Source organism: Marmota monax, unplaced genomic scaffold (genome assembly GCF_021218885.2).
Source record: "Marmota monax isolate L192 unplaced genomic scaffold, Marmota_monax_Labrador192_F-V1.1 WCK01_AAM20220418_F8-fsc00036, whole genome shotgun sequence".
In the NCBI taxonomy this organism is placed as follows: Eukaryota; Metazoa; Chordata; class Mammalia; order Rodentia; family Sciuridae; genus Marmota; species Marmota monax.
In genome coordinates, this window is record NW_026694491.1 from 1,162,804 (window position 1) to 1,178,232 (window position 15,429).

General features: G+C 34.2%; 1 protein-coding gene across 11 annotated transcripts in view; it reads left to right on the top strand.

Moving 5' to 3' along the window:
- The window catches only part of Anks1b (ankyrin repeat and sterile alpha motif domain containing 1B), a 1,117,917-nt gene that overhangs the window by 480,927 nt on the left and 621,561 nt on the right, over positions 1-15,429 (top strand). For all 11 annotated transcript variants that reach the window (XM_058571278.1, XM_058571279.1, XM_046419347.2 and 8 more), the window contains one exon: positions 13,968-14,148. In XM_058571278.1, coding sequence (XP_058427261.1) covers positions 13,968-14,148 — 181 coding nt within the window. The remainder of the gene's footprint in view (positions 1-13,967; positions 14,149-15,429) is intronic.

The window sequence follows — 15,429 nt, forward strand, 5'->3', positions numbered from 1 at the left end:
TTCATCCCAAGCATTACGTCTTCCATTATGTGTAATTGTCTAAATGCAAATAGGTGAATGTCTCGAGGCTGTCTATAGGGCTCCGAAATACCGAGCTACTACCAACACCCTGATCCAATTGCCTGTTAGTATCCACCTTCAGTAGAGCAATCTTCTAAAGTACCCAAGACATACTAACCCTCGTACCATCATAGCACCTAACCTAAACATATAGTCCTAAGAACAAACAACAAATCACTATATGCATACAGAACCTGGAAGCCTTTTATGAATTGAATGAATCAGCTTTAAAGTACAATAAAGCCCAACATTTCTAGACATAATCTCCCACCACAAAGGAGAGACAACAGAGATATACAAAGCCAAAACAAATGTATAGGAGAAAGCAGTTACAAAGCAGTCAAACAGAGCTGGAAAGTAACATGAGCAACATGAAAAAACAAGGGAAAAAAGGACTACAAACAATGCAGGACAACTTAAATCTACAGGAGGACCTAGAAGCATCAGAAACATGGACAGGGAAAGAAATCAAGGCATACCTAACTCAGATGGAATGGAATATTAGAGAATACATGAGACAGCAAGTCCAAGCATTGAAAGTATATTTTGAAAACGAACTAAACAAACAAATTCAAACTGCAAAGAACGAGCTTTACCAGGAGATAGAGATTTAAAAAAAAAAAAAACAGTAATCCTAGAAATGCAAGAAACCATAAACCAGATTAAAAACTCTAACGAGAATATTACAAATAGACTAGATCAAGTAGAAGTCAGAACATCAGATAATGAAGACAAAGTTTATCAACTTGAAAAGAATATAGTCAACACAGAAAAGATGCTTAAATCTCAGGAGCAATCTATCCAAGAGATATGGGATCTCATAAAAAAACCAAATTTGAGAGTCATTGGGATAGAAGAAGGCACAGAGGATCAAACCAAAGGAATGGACAACTTATTAAATGAAATAATCCTAGAAAACTTCTCAGAGATGAAAGATGGAATGGATTGCCAAATCTTGGAAGCCTACAGGACCCCAAACATCCAAAACAGTAATAGACCAACTCCAAGACACATAATTATGAAGATAGCTAACATACAGAACAAGGAGAGAATATTAAAAGCTACGAGAGAAAGGAGGCAGATTACATTCAGGGGTAAACCAATTAGGTTAACGACTGTTTTTTCATCACAGACTTTGAAAGCGAGAAGATCCTGGAACAACGTATTTCAAACGCTGAAAAATAATGGATTCCAACCAAGAATACTGTATCCAGCAAAATTAAGCTTCAGATTTGACAATGAAATTAAAATCTTTCATGATAAACAAAAGGTAGAAGAATTCGCAGCCAGAAAACCAGCACTGCAAAGCATTTTGAGCAAAATACTACAAGAAGAGGAATTGAAAAATAGTGCCCAAAACTAACAGTGGGAGGTATCTCAGTAAAGGGGGAGAAAAATAACCAAAGAGGAAAAACTAGCCAAACTAAAATAAATAAATAAATAAACATGACTGGAAGTACAAACCATATTTAAATTGTAACCTTAAATGTTAATGGCTTAAATTCACCAATCAAGAGACATAGGCTAGTAACCTGGATTTAAAAAACAAATCCAACAATATGCTGCCTTCAGGAGACTCATATGATAGGAAAAGACATACACAGGCTGAAGGTGAAAGGTTGGGAAAAATCATACCACTCACATGGCCCTCGGAAGCAAGCAGGAGTGGCCATACTCATATCGAATAAAATCAACTTCAAACCTAAATTAATCAAAAGGGATAAAGAAGGACACTATATACTGTTAAAAGGAACCATCCACCATCAAGACATAACAATTATAAATTTGTATGCACCAAACAATGGTGCTGCAACGTTCGTAAAACAAACTCTCCTCAAGTTCAAGAGTCAAATAGACCACAACACAATAATTATGGGGGACTTCAACACACCGATCCCGCGATTGGACAGATCCTCTAGACAAAAGCTGAACAAAGAAACCATAAAACTCAATAATGCAATCAATAACCTAGACTTAACCAACATATATAGAATATATCAACCATCATCAAGTGGATACACGTTCTTCTCAGCAGCACATGGATCCTACTCAAAGATATACCATATATTATGCCATAGGGTGACTCTCAGTAAATATAAAGGTGTGGAGATAATACCATGCACCATATCTGATCATAATGGAATGAAACTGGAAATCAATGATAAAAGAAGGAAGGAAAAATCCTACATCACATGGAAAATGAATAATATGTTACTGAATGATCAATGGGTTACAGAAGACATAAAGGAGGAGATAAAAAAAATTCTTAGAGACAAATGACATTACAGACACAACATACCGGAATCTATGGGACACAATGAAAGCAGTTTTAAGAGGGAAATTCATTTCTTGGAGTTCTTTCCTCAAAAAAAGAAAAAAACAACAAATAAATGAACTCACACTACACCTCAAAAACCTAGAAAAGGAAGAGCAAAACAACAGCAAATGTAGTAGAAGACAAGAAATAATTAAAATTAGAGCAGAAATCAACAAAATTGAAACAAAAAAAAAACATTGAAAAAATTGAAAAAACTAAAAGTTGGTTCTTTGAAAAAATAAATAAGATCGACAGGCCCTTAGCCATGCTAACGAAGAGAAGAAGAGAGAGAACTCAAATTACTAAAATACGGGAGAAAAAGGCAATATCACAACAGACACTACAGAAATACAGAAGATAATTAGAAAGTATTTTGAAACCCTATATTCCAATAAAATAGAAGATAATGAAGATATCAATAAATTTCTTAAGTCATACGATCTACCCAGATTGAGTCAGGAAGACACACACAATTTAAACAGACCAATAACAAAAGAAGAAATAGAAGAAGCCATCAAAAGACTACCAACCAAAAAAAGTCCTGGACCAGATGGGTATACAGCGGAGTTCTACAAAACCTTCAAAGAAGAATTAATACCAATACTTTTCAAGCTATTTCAAGAAATAGAAAAAGAAGGAGTTCTTCCAAATTCATTCTATGAGGCCAACATCACCCTGATCCCGAAACCAGACAAAGACACTTCAAAGAAAGAAAACTACAGACCAATATCTCTAATGAACTTGGATGCAAAAATTCTCAATAAAATCCTGGTGAATCGAATACAAAAGCATATCAAAAAAATTGTGCATCATGATCAGGTAGGATTCATCCTTGGGATGCAAGGATGGTTCAATATACGGAAATCAATAAATGTAATCCACCACATCAATAGACTTAAAAACAAGAACCATATAATCATCTCGATAGATGCAGAAAAAGCACTCGACAAAGTACAGCATCCCTTTATGTTCAAAACACTAGAAAAACTAGGGATAACAGGAACTTACCTCAACATGGTAAAACCTATATATGCTAAACCTCAGGCTAGCATCATCCTAAATGGAGAAAAACTGAAGGCATTCCCTCTAAAATCTGGAACAAGACAGGGATGCCCTCTATCACCACTTCTATTCAATTTAGTTCTTAAAATACTAGCCAGAGCAATTAGACAGACAAAAGAAATTAAAGGCATAAAAATAGGAAAAGAAGAACTTAAATTATCGCTATTTGCGGATGACATGATAATATATTTAACAGACCCAAAAGGGTCTACAAAGAAACTGCTAGAGTTAATAAATGAATTCAGCAAAGTGGCAGGATATAAAATCAACATGCATAAATCAAAGGCATTCCTGTATTCAGCAACAAAACTTCTGAAATGGAAATGAGGAAAACCACTCCATTCACAATATCCTCAAAGAAAATAAGATACTTGGGAATCAACCTAACAAAAGAGGTGAAAGATTTATACAATGAAAACTACAGAACCCTAAAGAGAGAGATAGAAGAAGATCTTAGAAGCTGGAAAAATGTACCCTGTTCATGGATAGGCAGAACTAACATCATCAAAATGGCGATATTACCCAAAGTTCTCTATAGGTTTAATGCGATGCCAATCAAAAACCCAACGGCATTTCTTGTAGAAATAGATAAAGCAATCATGAAATTCATATGGAAAAACAAAAGACCCAGAATAGCAAAAGCAATTCTAAGCAGGAAGTGTGAATCTGGAGGTATAGCGATACCAGAGTTCAAACTGTACTACAAAGCAATAGTAACAAAAACAGCATGGTACTGGTACCAAAACAGACAGGTGGACCAATGGTACAGAATAGAGGACACAGAAACCAATCCACAAAAGTACAACTTTCTTATATTTGATAAAGGGGCTAAAAGCATGCAATGGAAGAAGGATAGCATCTTCAACAAATGGTGCTGGGAAAATTGGAAATCCATATGCAACAAAATGAAACTGAATCCCTTTCTCTCGCCATGCACAAAAGTTAACTCAAAATGGATCAAGGACCTAGATATCAAATCAGAGACACTGCGTCTGATAGAAGAAAAAGTTGGCTACGATCTACATACTGTGGGGTCGGGCTCCAAATTCCTTAATAGGACGCCCATAGCCCAAGAGTTAATAACAAGAATAAACAAATGGGACTTACTTAAAATAAAAAGTTTTTTCTCAGCAAGAGAAACAATAAGAGAGGTAAATAGAGAGCCTATATCCTAGGAACAAATTTTTACCCCTCACACTTCAGATAGAGCCCTCATATCCAGAATATACAAAGAACTCAAAAAATTAAACAATAAGATAACAAATAACCCAATCAACAAGTGGGCCAAGGACCTGAACAGACACTTCACAGAGGAGGACATACAATCAATCAACAAGTACATGAAAAAATGCTCACCATCTCTAGCTGTCAGAGAAATGCAAATCAAAACCACCCTAAGATACCATCTCACTCCAGTAAGATTGGCAGCCATTATGAAGTCCAACAATAATAAGTGCTGGCGAGGATGTGGGGAAAAGGGTACACTTGTATACTGCTGGTGGGACTGTAAATCGGTGAAGCCAATTTGGAAAGCAGTATGGAGATTCCTGGGAAAGCTGGGAATGGATCCACCATTTGACCCAGCTATTGCCCTTCTAGGACTATTCCCTGAGGATCTTAAAAGAGCTCACTATAGGGATACTGCCACATCAATGATCATAGCGGCACAATTCACAATAGCTAGACTGTGGAACCAACCTAGATGCCCTTCAATAGATGAATGGATAAAAAAATGTGGCATCTATACACAATGGAGTATTACGCAGCACTAAAAAATGACAAAATCATAGAACTTGCAGGGAAATGGATGGCATTAGAACAGATTATGCTAAGCGAAGCTAGCCAATCCTTAAAAAACAAATGCCAAATGTCTTCTTTGATATAAAGAGAGCAACTAAGAACAGAACAGGGAGGAAGAGCATGAGGAAAAGATTAACATTAAATAGAGACGAGTGGGGGGAGAGAAAGGGAGAGAGAAGGGGAAGCATATGGAAATGGTAGGAGACCCTCAATGTTACACAAAATTACATATAAGAGGTTGTGAGGGGAAAGGAGGGGGGGGAACAAGGGAGAGAATTAAACAACAGCAGATGAGGTAGAGAGGGAAGATGAGAGGGGAGGGGAGGGGGGATAGTAGGGGATAGGAAAGGCAGCAGAATACAACAGTCACTAATATGGCATTATGTAAAAATTGTGAATGTGTAACTGATGTGATTCTGCAATTTGTATTTGGGGTAAAAATGGGAGTTCATAACTCACTTGAATCAAATGTATGAAAGATGATATGTCATGAGCTTTGTAATGTTTTGAACAACCAATAAAAAAAACCCTACCTGCTGCTCTATAATGTACAAAAAAAAAAAAAAAAGAAAACCAAACATAGTAAAGATGTAAATTGCACCCAAATTAATATTCAGTTTTAATGGAATTCCTATCAAAATCCCAGAAAAATTTTTATAGATATAGCAAAGATCATACTAGTATTTATATAAATATATAAAGAAACTAGGATCAGACAATTTTGAAATAGAATAAATTTTTAGGAAGAAGTCTACCCAATTTCAAGTTTGATTTCATAGCTAAAGGACTTGAAGATTGTGTAGTTTACTATTAAGAGGATAGATACATAGATCAATGAAATGGACTCATGAAAAAATAGATACAAATATGTTCAGTTGATATTTGACAAAGTTGTAAAAGCAATTCAATGGAGGAAAGGTAGCCTGGGGCTAGATCAATTGATACATAGGGAAAATTATTGACATTTGACCTAAGTCTTTACCTTACACAAAATTTAACTCAAAATGGATAAATTTCTTAAGTGTAAATTTAAAAGTATTAAAAATTTTAGAAAAAAAATAGATAATTTAGAACTTTGAGATCTCGAGCTAGGCAAAGAGTTATTGTACTTGACACCAAAGTCATGGCTTATAAAAAGAAAAACTGATACACTGTGCTTCATCAAAATTAAAATTCTCGCTCTGTGTGAAACACTGTTAAGAAAATGTAAAGAAGCTACAGACTGGAGAAAATATTTGTAAACCACATATCTGAAAAAGGCTAGAACCTGCAACATATATTAAGAACCCTGAAAACTCAACAGTATAAAAACTAACAATTATAAAATATACAAAATACTTGAAGGGACATTTCATTGCAGGGGCTTTTTATGCAGATAAAAAGCACTTGAAAAAAAGAAAAAAGCTTTTACAAGGTATCAGCACTTTTCTTTCATTGAGGGGAAGGCGTGAGGAAAGTACCAAACAGAAGCAGACTATTAAACTTTAAATCGCCAGGTCTGAGTGTCTGAAATTGCCTTTTCATTTCATTTTATCCTCCACAGAGTTCAATCAATTGGAGTGCCTACTGCACTTCTTTAAATGAAAGAGTAAGTTAAAAAAACAAAACAAAACAATACTTTGTTTACAAACAGAGATGTTAAAAATTGTGGTATATATGTGTATTAAGAATGGTAATGCAAAAAAAAAACAAAGTACATGTATAAAGGCGTAAATTGGCATGAACATACACATATACATACACGTATGTATACTATATGAAAAATTGTGCTCTATATGTGTAATAAGAATTGTAATGCATTCCACTGCTGTTATGTATTTATAAAAAAAATAAAATCAATAAAAGATTAAAAAACACTTTATCTATTAGTTTGTTTTTCTCCAAATAAAACTTTTCTAGGGTTTCTAAGTGTCTAAAATGTAACTTTGATTTATGTTTTGATTTATAATACTGTAAATGAAATGATGAGCTTGTAAGTGTCTCTATAGTTTCAATGCTAAATTTGATTATAGGAAGTTTATATTTTTGATTGTTTCAAAATTGGTAATGCAACAGGTAAAAGGTTTGAGCCTTTCTAATTAGAATAGAGAATTAATTTACTGGAAAAAGTACATGAAAAAAATGTCAAATATCATTAATCATTTGGAAATTCAAATTAAAACCACAATGATATATCTCTACATATCTATCAGAATGGCTGTATTAAAAAATAGTGATAACTTTACATGCTTGCAAAACTATAGAAAAGTTCATACGTTGCTGACAGAAAAATAAAATGGTAAAGCAACTCTGGAAAACAGTTTGAAAGTTTCTTAAAACATTAAACATTTAATTATCCTAATACCCAGCATTTGAACCCCTGGAAATTTATCCCAGCTAAGTGAAAATATGTTTAACCAAAACCTTGTACACATATATTTATAGCAGCTTTATTTATAATAGCTGGAAATTGGAAGCAACCTGGATATCATACAATGTGTGAATGGTTAAACATCCAAACCATTGATACTACCCAGAAGTATAAGAAAGCAAGCAATTTATACACACAGGCTTTGGATGAATCTCCAGAAAATTATGAGTGAGAAAAGTCTCTCTGAAAAGATTACACACTGTACAATTCTCATAACATTTTTGACATGACAAAACTAAAGAACTATAGACTAGATTAGTGGTTTCCTGGAGTTAAGGAGGAGGTAGGGGCAGGATGGATGTGAGTGTGACTATAAAAGGCCACCAGGAGGAATCCTCGTGGTGATGAAATTTTTTTTCTGTTTTTCCTTTTCTTGCCTGATTGCTTTGACTAGAATTTCAGGAACTATGTTGAATAAGAGAGTGGACATCCTTGTCTTTTTCCTGATTTTAGAGGAAATGTTTTCATTTTTTCTCTTTTGGGTGTGATTTGGTCTTGGGTTTGTCATATATAGCCATATTTTCTTTACAATGTTGAGGTAAATTTCTTCTATCCCTTGTTTTTTCTGTGTTTTGAACATGATGGGTGCTGGATTTTATTGAAGGCTTTTTCTACATCATTGAGATGATCATATGAGCCTTGTTCTTAATTCTGTTTTTGTGTTGAATTGCATTTATTGATCTGCGTATATTGAACCAACCTTGCATCCCTGGGTTGAAACCTACTTGGTAATATAGTAGTATATTCTTAATGTGCTTTTGAGCATAGTTTACCAATATACCAATATTTTATTAAGGATTTTCCATAGAATATAAGGTTTTTAAAATAATATCTAACTAAGATGGGTCTGGTTTTATGAGTATGGAACCAGTACAGTTTCAGTGGCTCCTGTACTCAGAAGTACCCTCTGCTTGGGTGTAGTGCTCTTTGGCCTAAAATAATTTTTTAAATTATTATTTAATTTTTATTTAAAGAGTTTACCATTTGCTGACAATCCTTTTGCCTTATTTGTGTTACTGTCATATATTTTTAAATCTTCTTTCTATTGTTGTGTCATTTTCCTCAGATTTTTTTGTTTTTATTTTATTATTTTTGTTTGTTTTTAATCAACAGAATATTTTTTGGATGAGTTCAAGGCTTATACTAAATTAAACATACAGTTTGCTGAGTTCTCACATGTGCTGTGGACTTTAGTCAATGATAATGTAATGTAATGTAATGTAATATTAATATTAGTTCACCAATTTGAACAAATATACCACACTAAAGCAAGATGTTTATGATAAGGAAACTGTGAGTTGGGATGGGGCATTTGTCAAAAATTCTTAGTAGCATTGTGTTTGAATTTGTATTTTTAAGTAACATCTGTGACAAATTGGAACATGTGCCTGTAGTTGCTTATCTACTGTCCTACTTCCTGCCATCTTCCTACCTAAGTGAGCAGGTTTCTTGGTCACCTGCTGCCCCAACCCTGGTGCCCCCTGCACACTCAGCATGTGCTCACCTAGCAATGAGACCCTGGCTGTGAGGAGGGCCAAGGATGGGTACACTGGAGTTGCAGGGCAGAGCCCCTGTGTACCCACAAGGGTTTGCCTCATGTTGTTAGTGTCCTCATGCCTGAGGGAGCAATTTATTAAGTGTCAAACAATAATGCCATGACAGCTCTAGGGAGAGATCATGCATGTGTTTGTTTGTTCTTCCCCTGCCTTTGGAGGAAGGAACCCCACCTTTTCATATTGCACTGAATTCCAAAAATTCTACATGGCTGGACCCGAATCCTTCACCATCATTCCTATATCTGCTTAATTTCAGCTCCTCAAGTACATTCTCTAGTCACTCTAATGTAGGGGGTCACAGATTTTTACTTTAAAAGAATTTGAAGGTATAATAGTTTAGGCTTTGTCATTTTTATGGTCCTTGTGGCAACTACTCACCTCTGATGTTGTAGCAGGAAAACAGCCATGGACAATGCATAAATGTATGGGCATGGCTATGGCTCAATAAAAAACTCATTTATGGACAGAAAAATTGGTTTTCATACAGTTTTCATATGTCAATAATATAATTCTTCCATGGACTTGTCCCCATCTATTTAAAATGTGAAAGCCTTTTTCAGTTCATAGGCTTTACAAAAATAGTCGGTTGCTAGATTTGGACCAGGAATTGTAGTTTTCTAACTCCTGTTAATATGTATGGTTGCAAGTCCTACGGAAAAAAGGAGACATAAGTGCTGGACTAGTTTTAGAGAGGAGGAGTTACAATAAACACAATTCCTTTTACACATTCAAACATAGCAAATTCCATTTATAATTTCAGTGACTTTGTGAAAATGCTTTCATATACTTAATGGCTCTGCAGAATTCCATTTGAGTAGTTAAAAAATTAGAATGTATAAAAATCAAAATGAAGTAAATGTTTTAGGCCCATCCTCTTTTATCTGCAGTTCTAATATCCTTACCATCTCTTTAATCTTTTTTCCCACTACTGTTATTTTAGTCCTCCAGAGATGACTCTTAACTTCTGCCTCTGTCCTTTGTGTTTTGACGCACCATCTGCTTTTCTCGCGATTTGAATACATGAACCTTCCTTCTGATTTAACTACTTATGTAATCTTGAGTAAAGCATTTGGCCTCTCTCAGTCATTGCATTCTACACTAGTTTGGGTAATTCATGCTAGCTGCCACAACAGACAAACACAGAATCTCAATGGCCTAACATAAGGGGTTTTACTTTAATTTCTCATAAAGCCCAATGGGTTACATGTCCTTCCTTCAACTTACAGCTGCATCATATGGACAGTTGTAAAGGAATAAAAAATCTCTTTTGTACTAAACGGTTAATTGTTCACAATTGATCATGTGGCCCAACCAAAATGCAAATAAGGCTGTGAAATAAAAGGGAGACTACAGTGATAGTTGTTTTGAGCACTAAAATGATATGTAAAGTGATTCCTTAGAATAAGAGTTACCAAATGTTTGTTCTAAAGAGCCAGACAGTAAGTATTTTAAGTATTATGAATAATTTGGCCTCTCTGTCACAACTTCTTAATTCTGCCAATGTAGTGTGAGAGCAGCCATAGACAAAAAGTAAATTAATGGAAAATGGGCAGAGTTATGATCAAATAAATTTTATATTCAGAAATAGGAGGAATTCCAGATTTGGACCACAAGCCATAGTGTGTGAACCCTTACCTTAGAGCATGACTCATGTACAGGATTCTAATTTTTCATCACCTAAGATACTCAGCGAGCTTTGGGCATTACTTTCTCCTAATATTCCTTACACTGGCTAATGAAAACCAATAGACAGTTCTAAAGATGCAAAGAAGAATGAAGTCAAATGATCACTGCTCAGTGGTCTGGCTTTGGACTTTCTTTTAGCCTTCTTTTCTTCCTTTTTCCAGATCGTTTCTTTGAAATGGTCAGAACAAGATCATTTGCAGAACAAGATCATAGCATTCTGCTCAAAGACAGGGACATATGTGGACTTGCATTAACATGTACTGAGCAATCTAAACTGGGTCTCTATAGCATACAAACATACATCTCATGTAGCATAGTGGTGTGTACATCAAGAGATCTGCCACCCTAGAGCTCTTACTTAGAATCAACCTTCACACCTAATCAGATGCCAAGTCCTAGAATTAACATCATTAACCATCTCCTAAAAACATCTGCTATCTTCACCCTAATTCTACTGCTTTTCTAAAGGACTTTATAATATCTTGTCTTGGATTCTATAACATCTTCTTAAATAGTTTCACTTCCTCGGGTCCAACCCAGATCAATCCATTCTCTAAAGTGAGTTTATAATATACTAATCCGATTATGAAATATGCTTGCTTGGAAATCATTCAGTGGTTCTTTAAAATATTTAGGCTAAAGGAAAAACTCCTTAACATGGCATTTAGAACCCTTTATGATTTGACCTCTGCAACTTCCAATATTTCACATCTTGAACTCACCACTACTTTTGCATGCTTTTCACTATAGCCATACTGAACTATTTGCTTTTTTGGTTTGTACTTTCCTTCTTCCCATCCTTTTTCATCTGCTTACCAGTTTTGAAGATCCAACTCAGCTATGAATTGAGTAACTTCTCCATAGAAGCCTTTTCTGATTCCCTCCCTAAAGCAGAGGCCCACCTTTTGGTTTCCTTATATTCTACGCTTTCACATATTGTAGTTCTTATCAATGACTACATATACTGTACACTCTACTGAAGCATAATTGCTTGCCTCTTCCCTCATGCACCATTTTTCCTCCCATCTCAAGCTTATAAACTGAGAGAAAGGGAGAAATCTTTGGTTTTTATTCCAATTGCAGTGTTTACCATGCATGGGAATCTGCAATTTAATATACATTCAGAAAATATTAATAGAAAGAGTTAACACAACAAAAAAAAACAAGTTGTTTGTCTTCATGATCACATAATTAATTGTTTTTAATGCAATTATAACTATGAGTATTTGTCGTTCAAAATCATGTATTTAGGAAACATTTAGAAGGAAGGAGATTGTATATATCAGTTGGCTTGACTTTTATAAAACTTATGGGTGAAACATTATAGAAAAGTAGTCCATCGTCTATATATAAAATGATACAAAAACACAATAAAATACAAGAAAATAAAACCTAGAATAATGGACATGCCTATATTTCTATTAGAACTAGTATCATAGCTTGTGCCTCTTTAATTGCTGTTTTACAGCATAGTGTGAAGAACATTGAATGGGAATTTGAGATTCAGTAGCCTCAAGAAAGACATTTCATGAGCAACGAAACCTGACATTAAACTCTGATCTTATATACTTCAAAAGTAACTGTCTTGTGTGGGTACTAATTTGAATTCTATTACTGAGTTGATGTGTCATAATAATAAATGAGTTGCACTCTCTTGTATAAAAATATTTATGCCTTGTAACATCCTTCATAAATATGTTGCAATGATAAAAGAATGAAGCATTTTTGATCATTTTAAATCTTATACTAAAAGCTGTAATATGCAGATATTTTCTATATAATTATTTTACATTACAGAATAAATGATATCTACTTGGAAAACTGTAGAATATAGAGTAAATGAGTATCTTGTAGGGTGAACTGTAAGAGACAGTGTATGAGTATCTTTTAGGAAATAATCTATAGAATGCAGTGATTAAATAAATAAATATTTAAGGGTAAAGAAAACATTAGTGAATCAAAAGTTTATTTGGGGGGGGGGGGGCTGGGGTTGTGGCTTGGTGGTAGCACACTTGCCTAGCATGTGTGAGGCACTGGCTTCAATTCTCAGCACCACATATAAATAAATTAAATAAAGGTCCATTGACAACTAAAAAATTATTTTTATAAAAGTTTATTTTGCTTTAAGTAAAATGAAGTACAATAACCTTTATTTTATGAAGCATACATTTAGTCTCATAATTATAAAAAACATTCAGTATTTCAGTAATACACATGAAGAAAATAAAAGTAAAACTTGGATTGACTCTTGGGAAATGGATGTACATCTGAGAGCCAAAAAGACTGCAATTTTTCCAAAGAACAATGTTAAAAGCTCAGACAGGCCTGGAAAAAAGTGAATGTAATTGAAACTGTTGGAAAAAACTACTGCTATAGGGAATAATCCAATACTAACAAAGAGTATAGATTATATCTGCTATTGCTCCATGATTTTAACTTTTATGTTTAAATTGACTTTTCTTGCTATTTGGGGATTAATTTAAATTCTTTAAAAAGAAAATCAAAGTTCACTACAAATACCAAGCAGATTCTTAGATCCTAGAAAATGTCCCATATAACTTTACTTAATTCTGGTGATTAAATTCCAGCATATGGTTCTTGGGGACGATATCTAATTCCAACAATTCCTTGGACTATATAAGAATGAAAAAAGGAAAGTGCCTTAATTATACTTCAATGTTGTAAGGGTCCTTTTATTATTAGATTCTATGTCCTCAGGGTCTAACAAATGCCAGATGTTTAATAAATATTAGTTGAATGAAAGGTGACTTAAAGTTGTGACTTTCAAAATTGATCATTAAAAGAAATGCTGTGTAGTATATTTTTTACCATCTTCTTGGAAAATCAATTAAACTCTAAATTATTATATCAACTGTACCATATTTTTCATTAAACAAACTTTTCATTATATAATTCATAAAGTGATTGTTTAGTATCTTTGTAAAGTATAATCATACTTTAGGCAGAGAACTCAAATAATTTAAATGAAAAAAATTATCACTTAGATTAAATTGTTGAGAAGGTTGAGCTAACAATGAATGTAATCATGTTAACATTTTTGTCATGCTTATTTTAGCCTAAACAACGAACATCTATTGTGTCTTCTCTGGATTTTCATCGAATGAACCACAACCAAGAATATTTTGAAATCAGCACATCAACAGGGTGTACAGGCTTTACTACCAGCCCTCCTGTTAGCCCACCCACCTCTTCTGTGGGAACTACAGAAGTCAAGAATGAGGAAACTGAGCATACAGGTGAAGTAATTCACTTTTTGCAGCTATATTTTTTGAACTTTTAAGATTAAATGCTTTATGAATTATAGGAATTAAGAGAAGTTTTCCTACAAATTGTATTGTGCTTTTGGCTCACATACACGTGTGGCAATGTAGGGCTTTATGATTTTTGTCAGAGTGTGGGTATAATATTATTTTTAATATGTTAATGGTCTTTCAAGTATTAAACATTAAAGATGATAACTTTAATGTTGGTACATTACATGGTAGCTAAAGACCTACAAATGTTCTTCTTCCACTGCTATTTACCCCTCTACACACAGGAGTTTCAAATAATTAACATATGACTTTGTTGATAGGTGCTATGAGGCTAGAACCTTTAATAAGGATATCTGGCAAGACTGAGTTGGACAACGTGGACAAGGGTGGATTTTCTACCTGCATAAGCCAAGATATACTTGGAGAGGAGGGGCATGGGGGTAAGGGGAAGATTATGGAAAGTAACAACATCCACTAATAAAACATACCTGGGTAAATCCAATCAGATTTGCAATATTTCCTTGCTTTGGGGACAAAGGAACTAATAACTAAATGGTAAGGTCAAGGGACAGAATATGAGAAATGGGAGCCAAAGAAGTTCTTCCCTTTCTGTTTAATTTACAGTAGGTACACTATTCAGTTACTTTCCTTCAAAAAGATATGATTTTTAAATCCAGTAGATGTGATTAATATGGATTTAGTATCATAAAGTCTGGTCAGTATTTGCTTTCTGTGTAATATTTGTTCAAAATTTGTTTGTATTTAAGTCCTTTGATCTGACTCTACTTTTTAAAGCACTAATGCAAATATTCAAAAAATTTAACCAAAGAATTGTTTAACCCGAGGAAAAAAGCCAAGATTTTAAAAGTAATGACTAGTGGAAATGGTAAAATTGATATTACATGGAAATTATCATCCAATATTTCATGGCAGCCGGAATCATATTTATAAAATGTAAATCAAATGCATGATTACCATGCTTAAAATGTGCCAAAGGCTTCCCACTCAATTAGAATAAAATCCATCTTCTTACCATGGCCATAAAGCCCAATTTAATCTGGATCCCAACTAGTTCCTTTAACGTTGCCTTTGGCAAAATCAAGGCCCATACTGGCCTTCATTGCTGGACAACTGGCTCTGGGCTTTTGCACTTTGGTTCCTTCTATCTTCAGTCTCTATCTTTAAATTTTCATGTGTCTGAGTGTAATTTATGTTTTGGCTTGAATGTATGTCCATATAGAGGCCTTTCCAGACTACCCTATC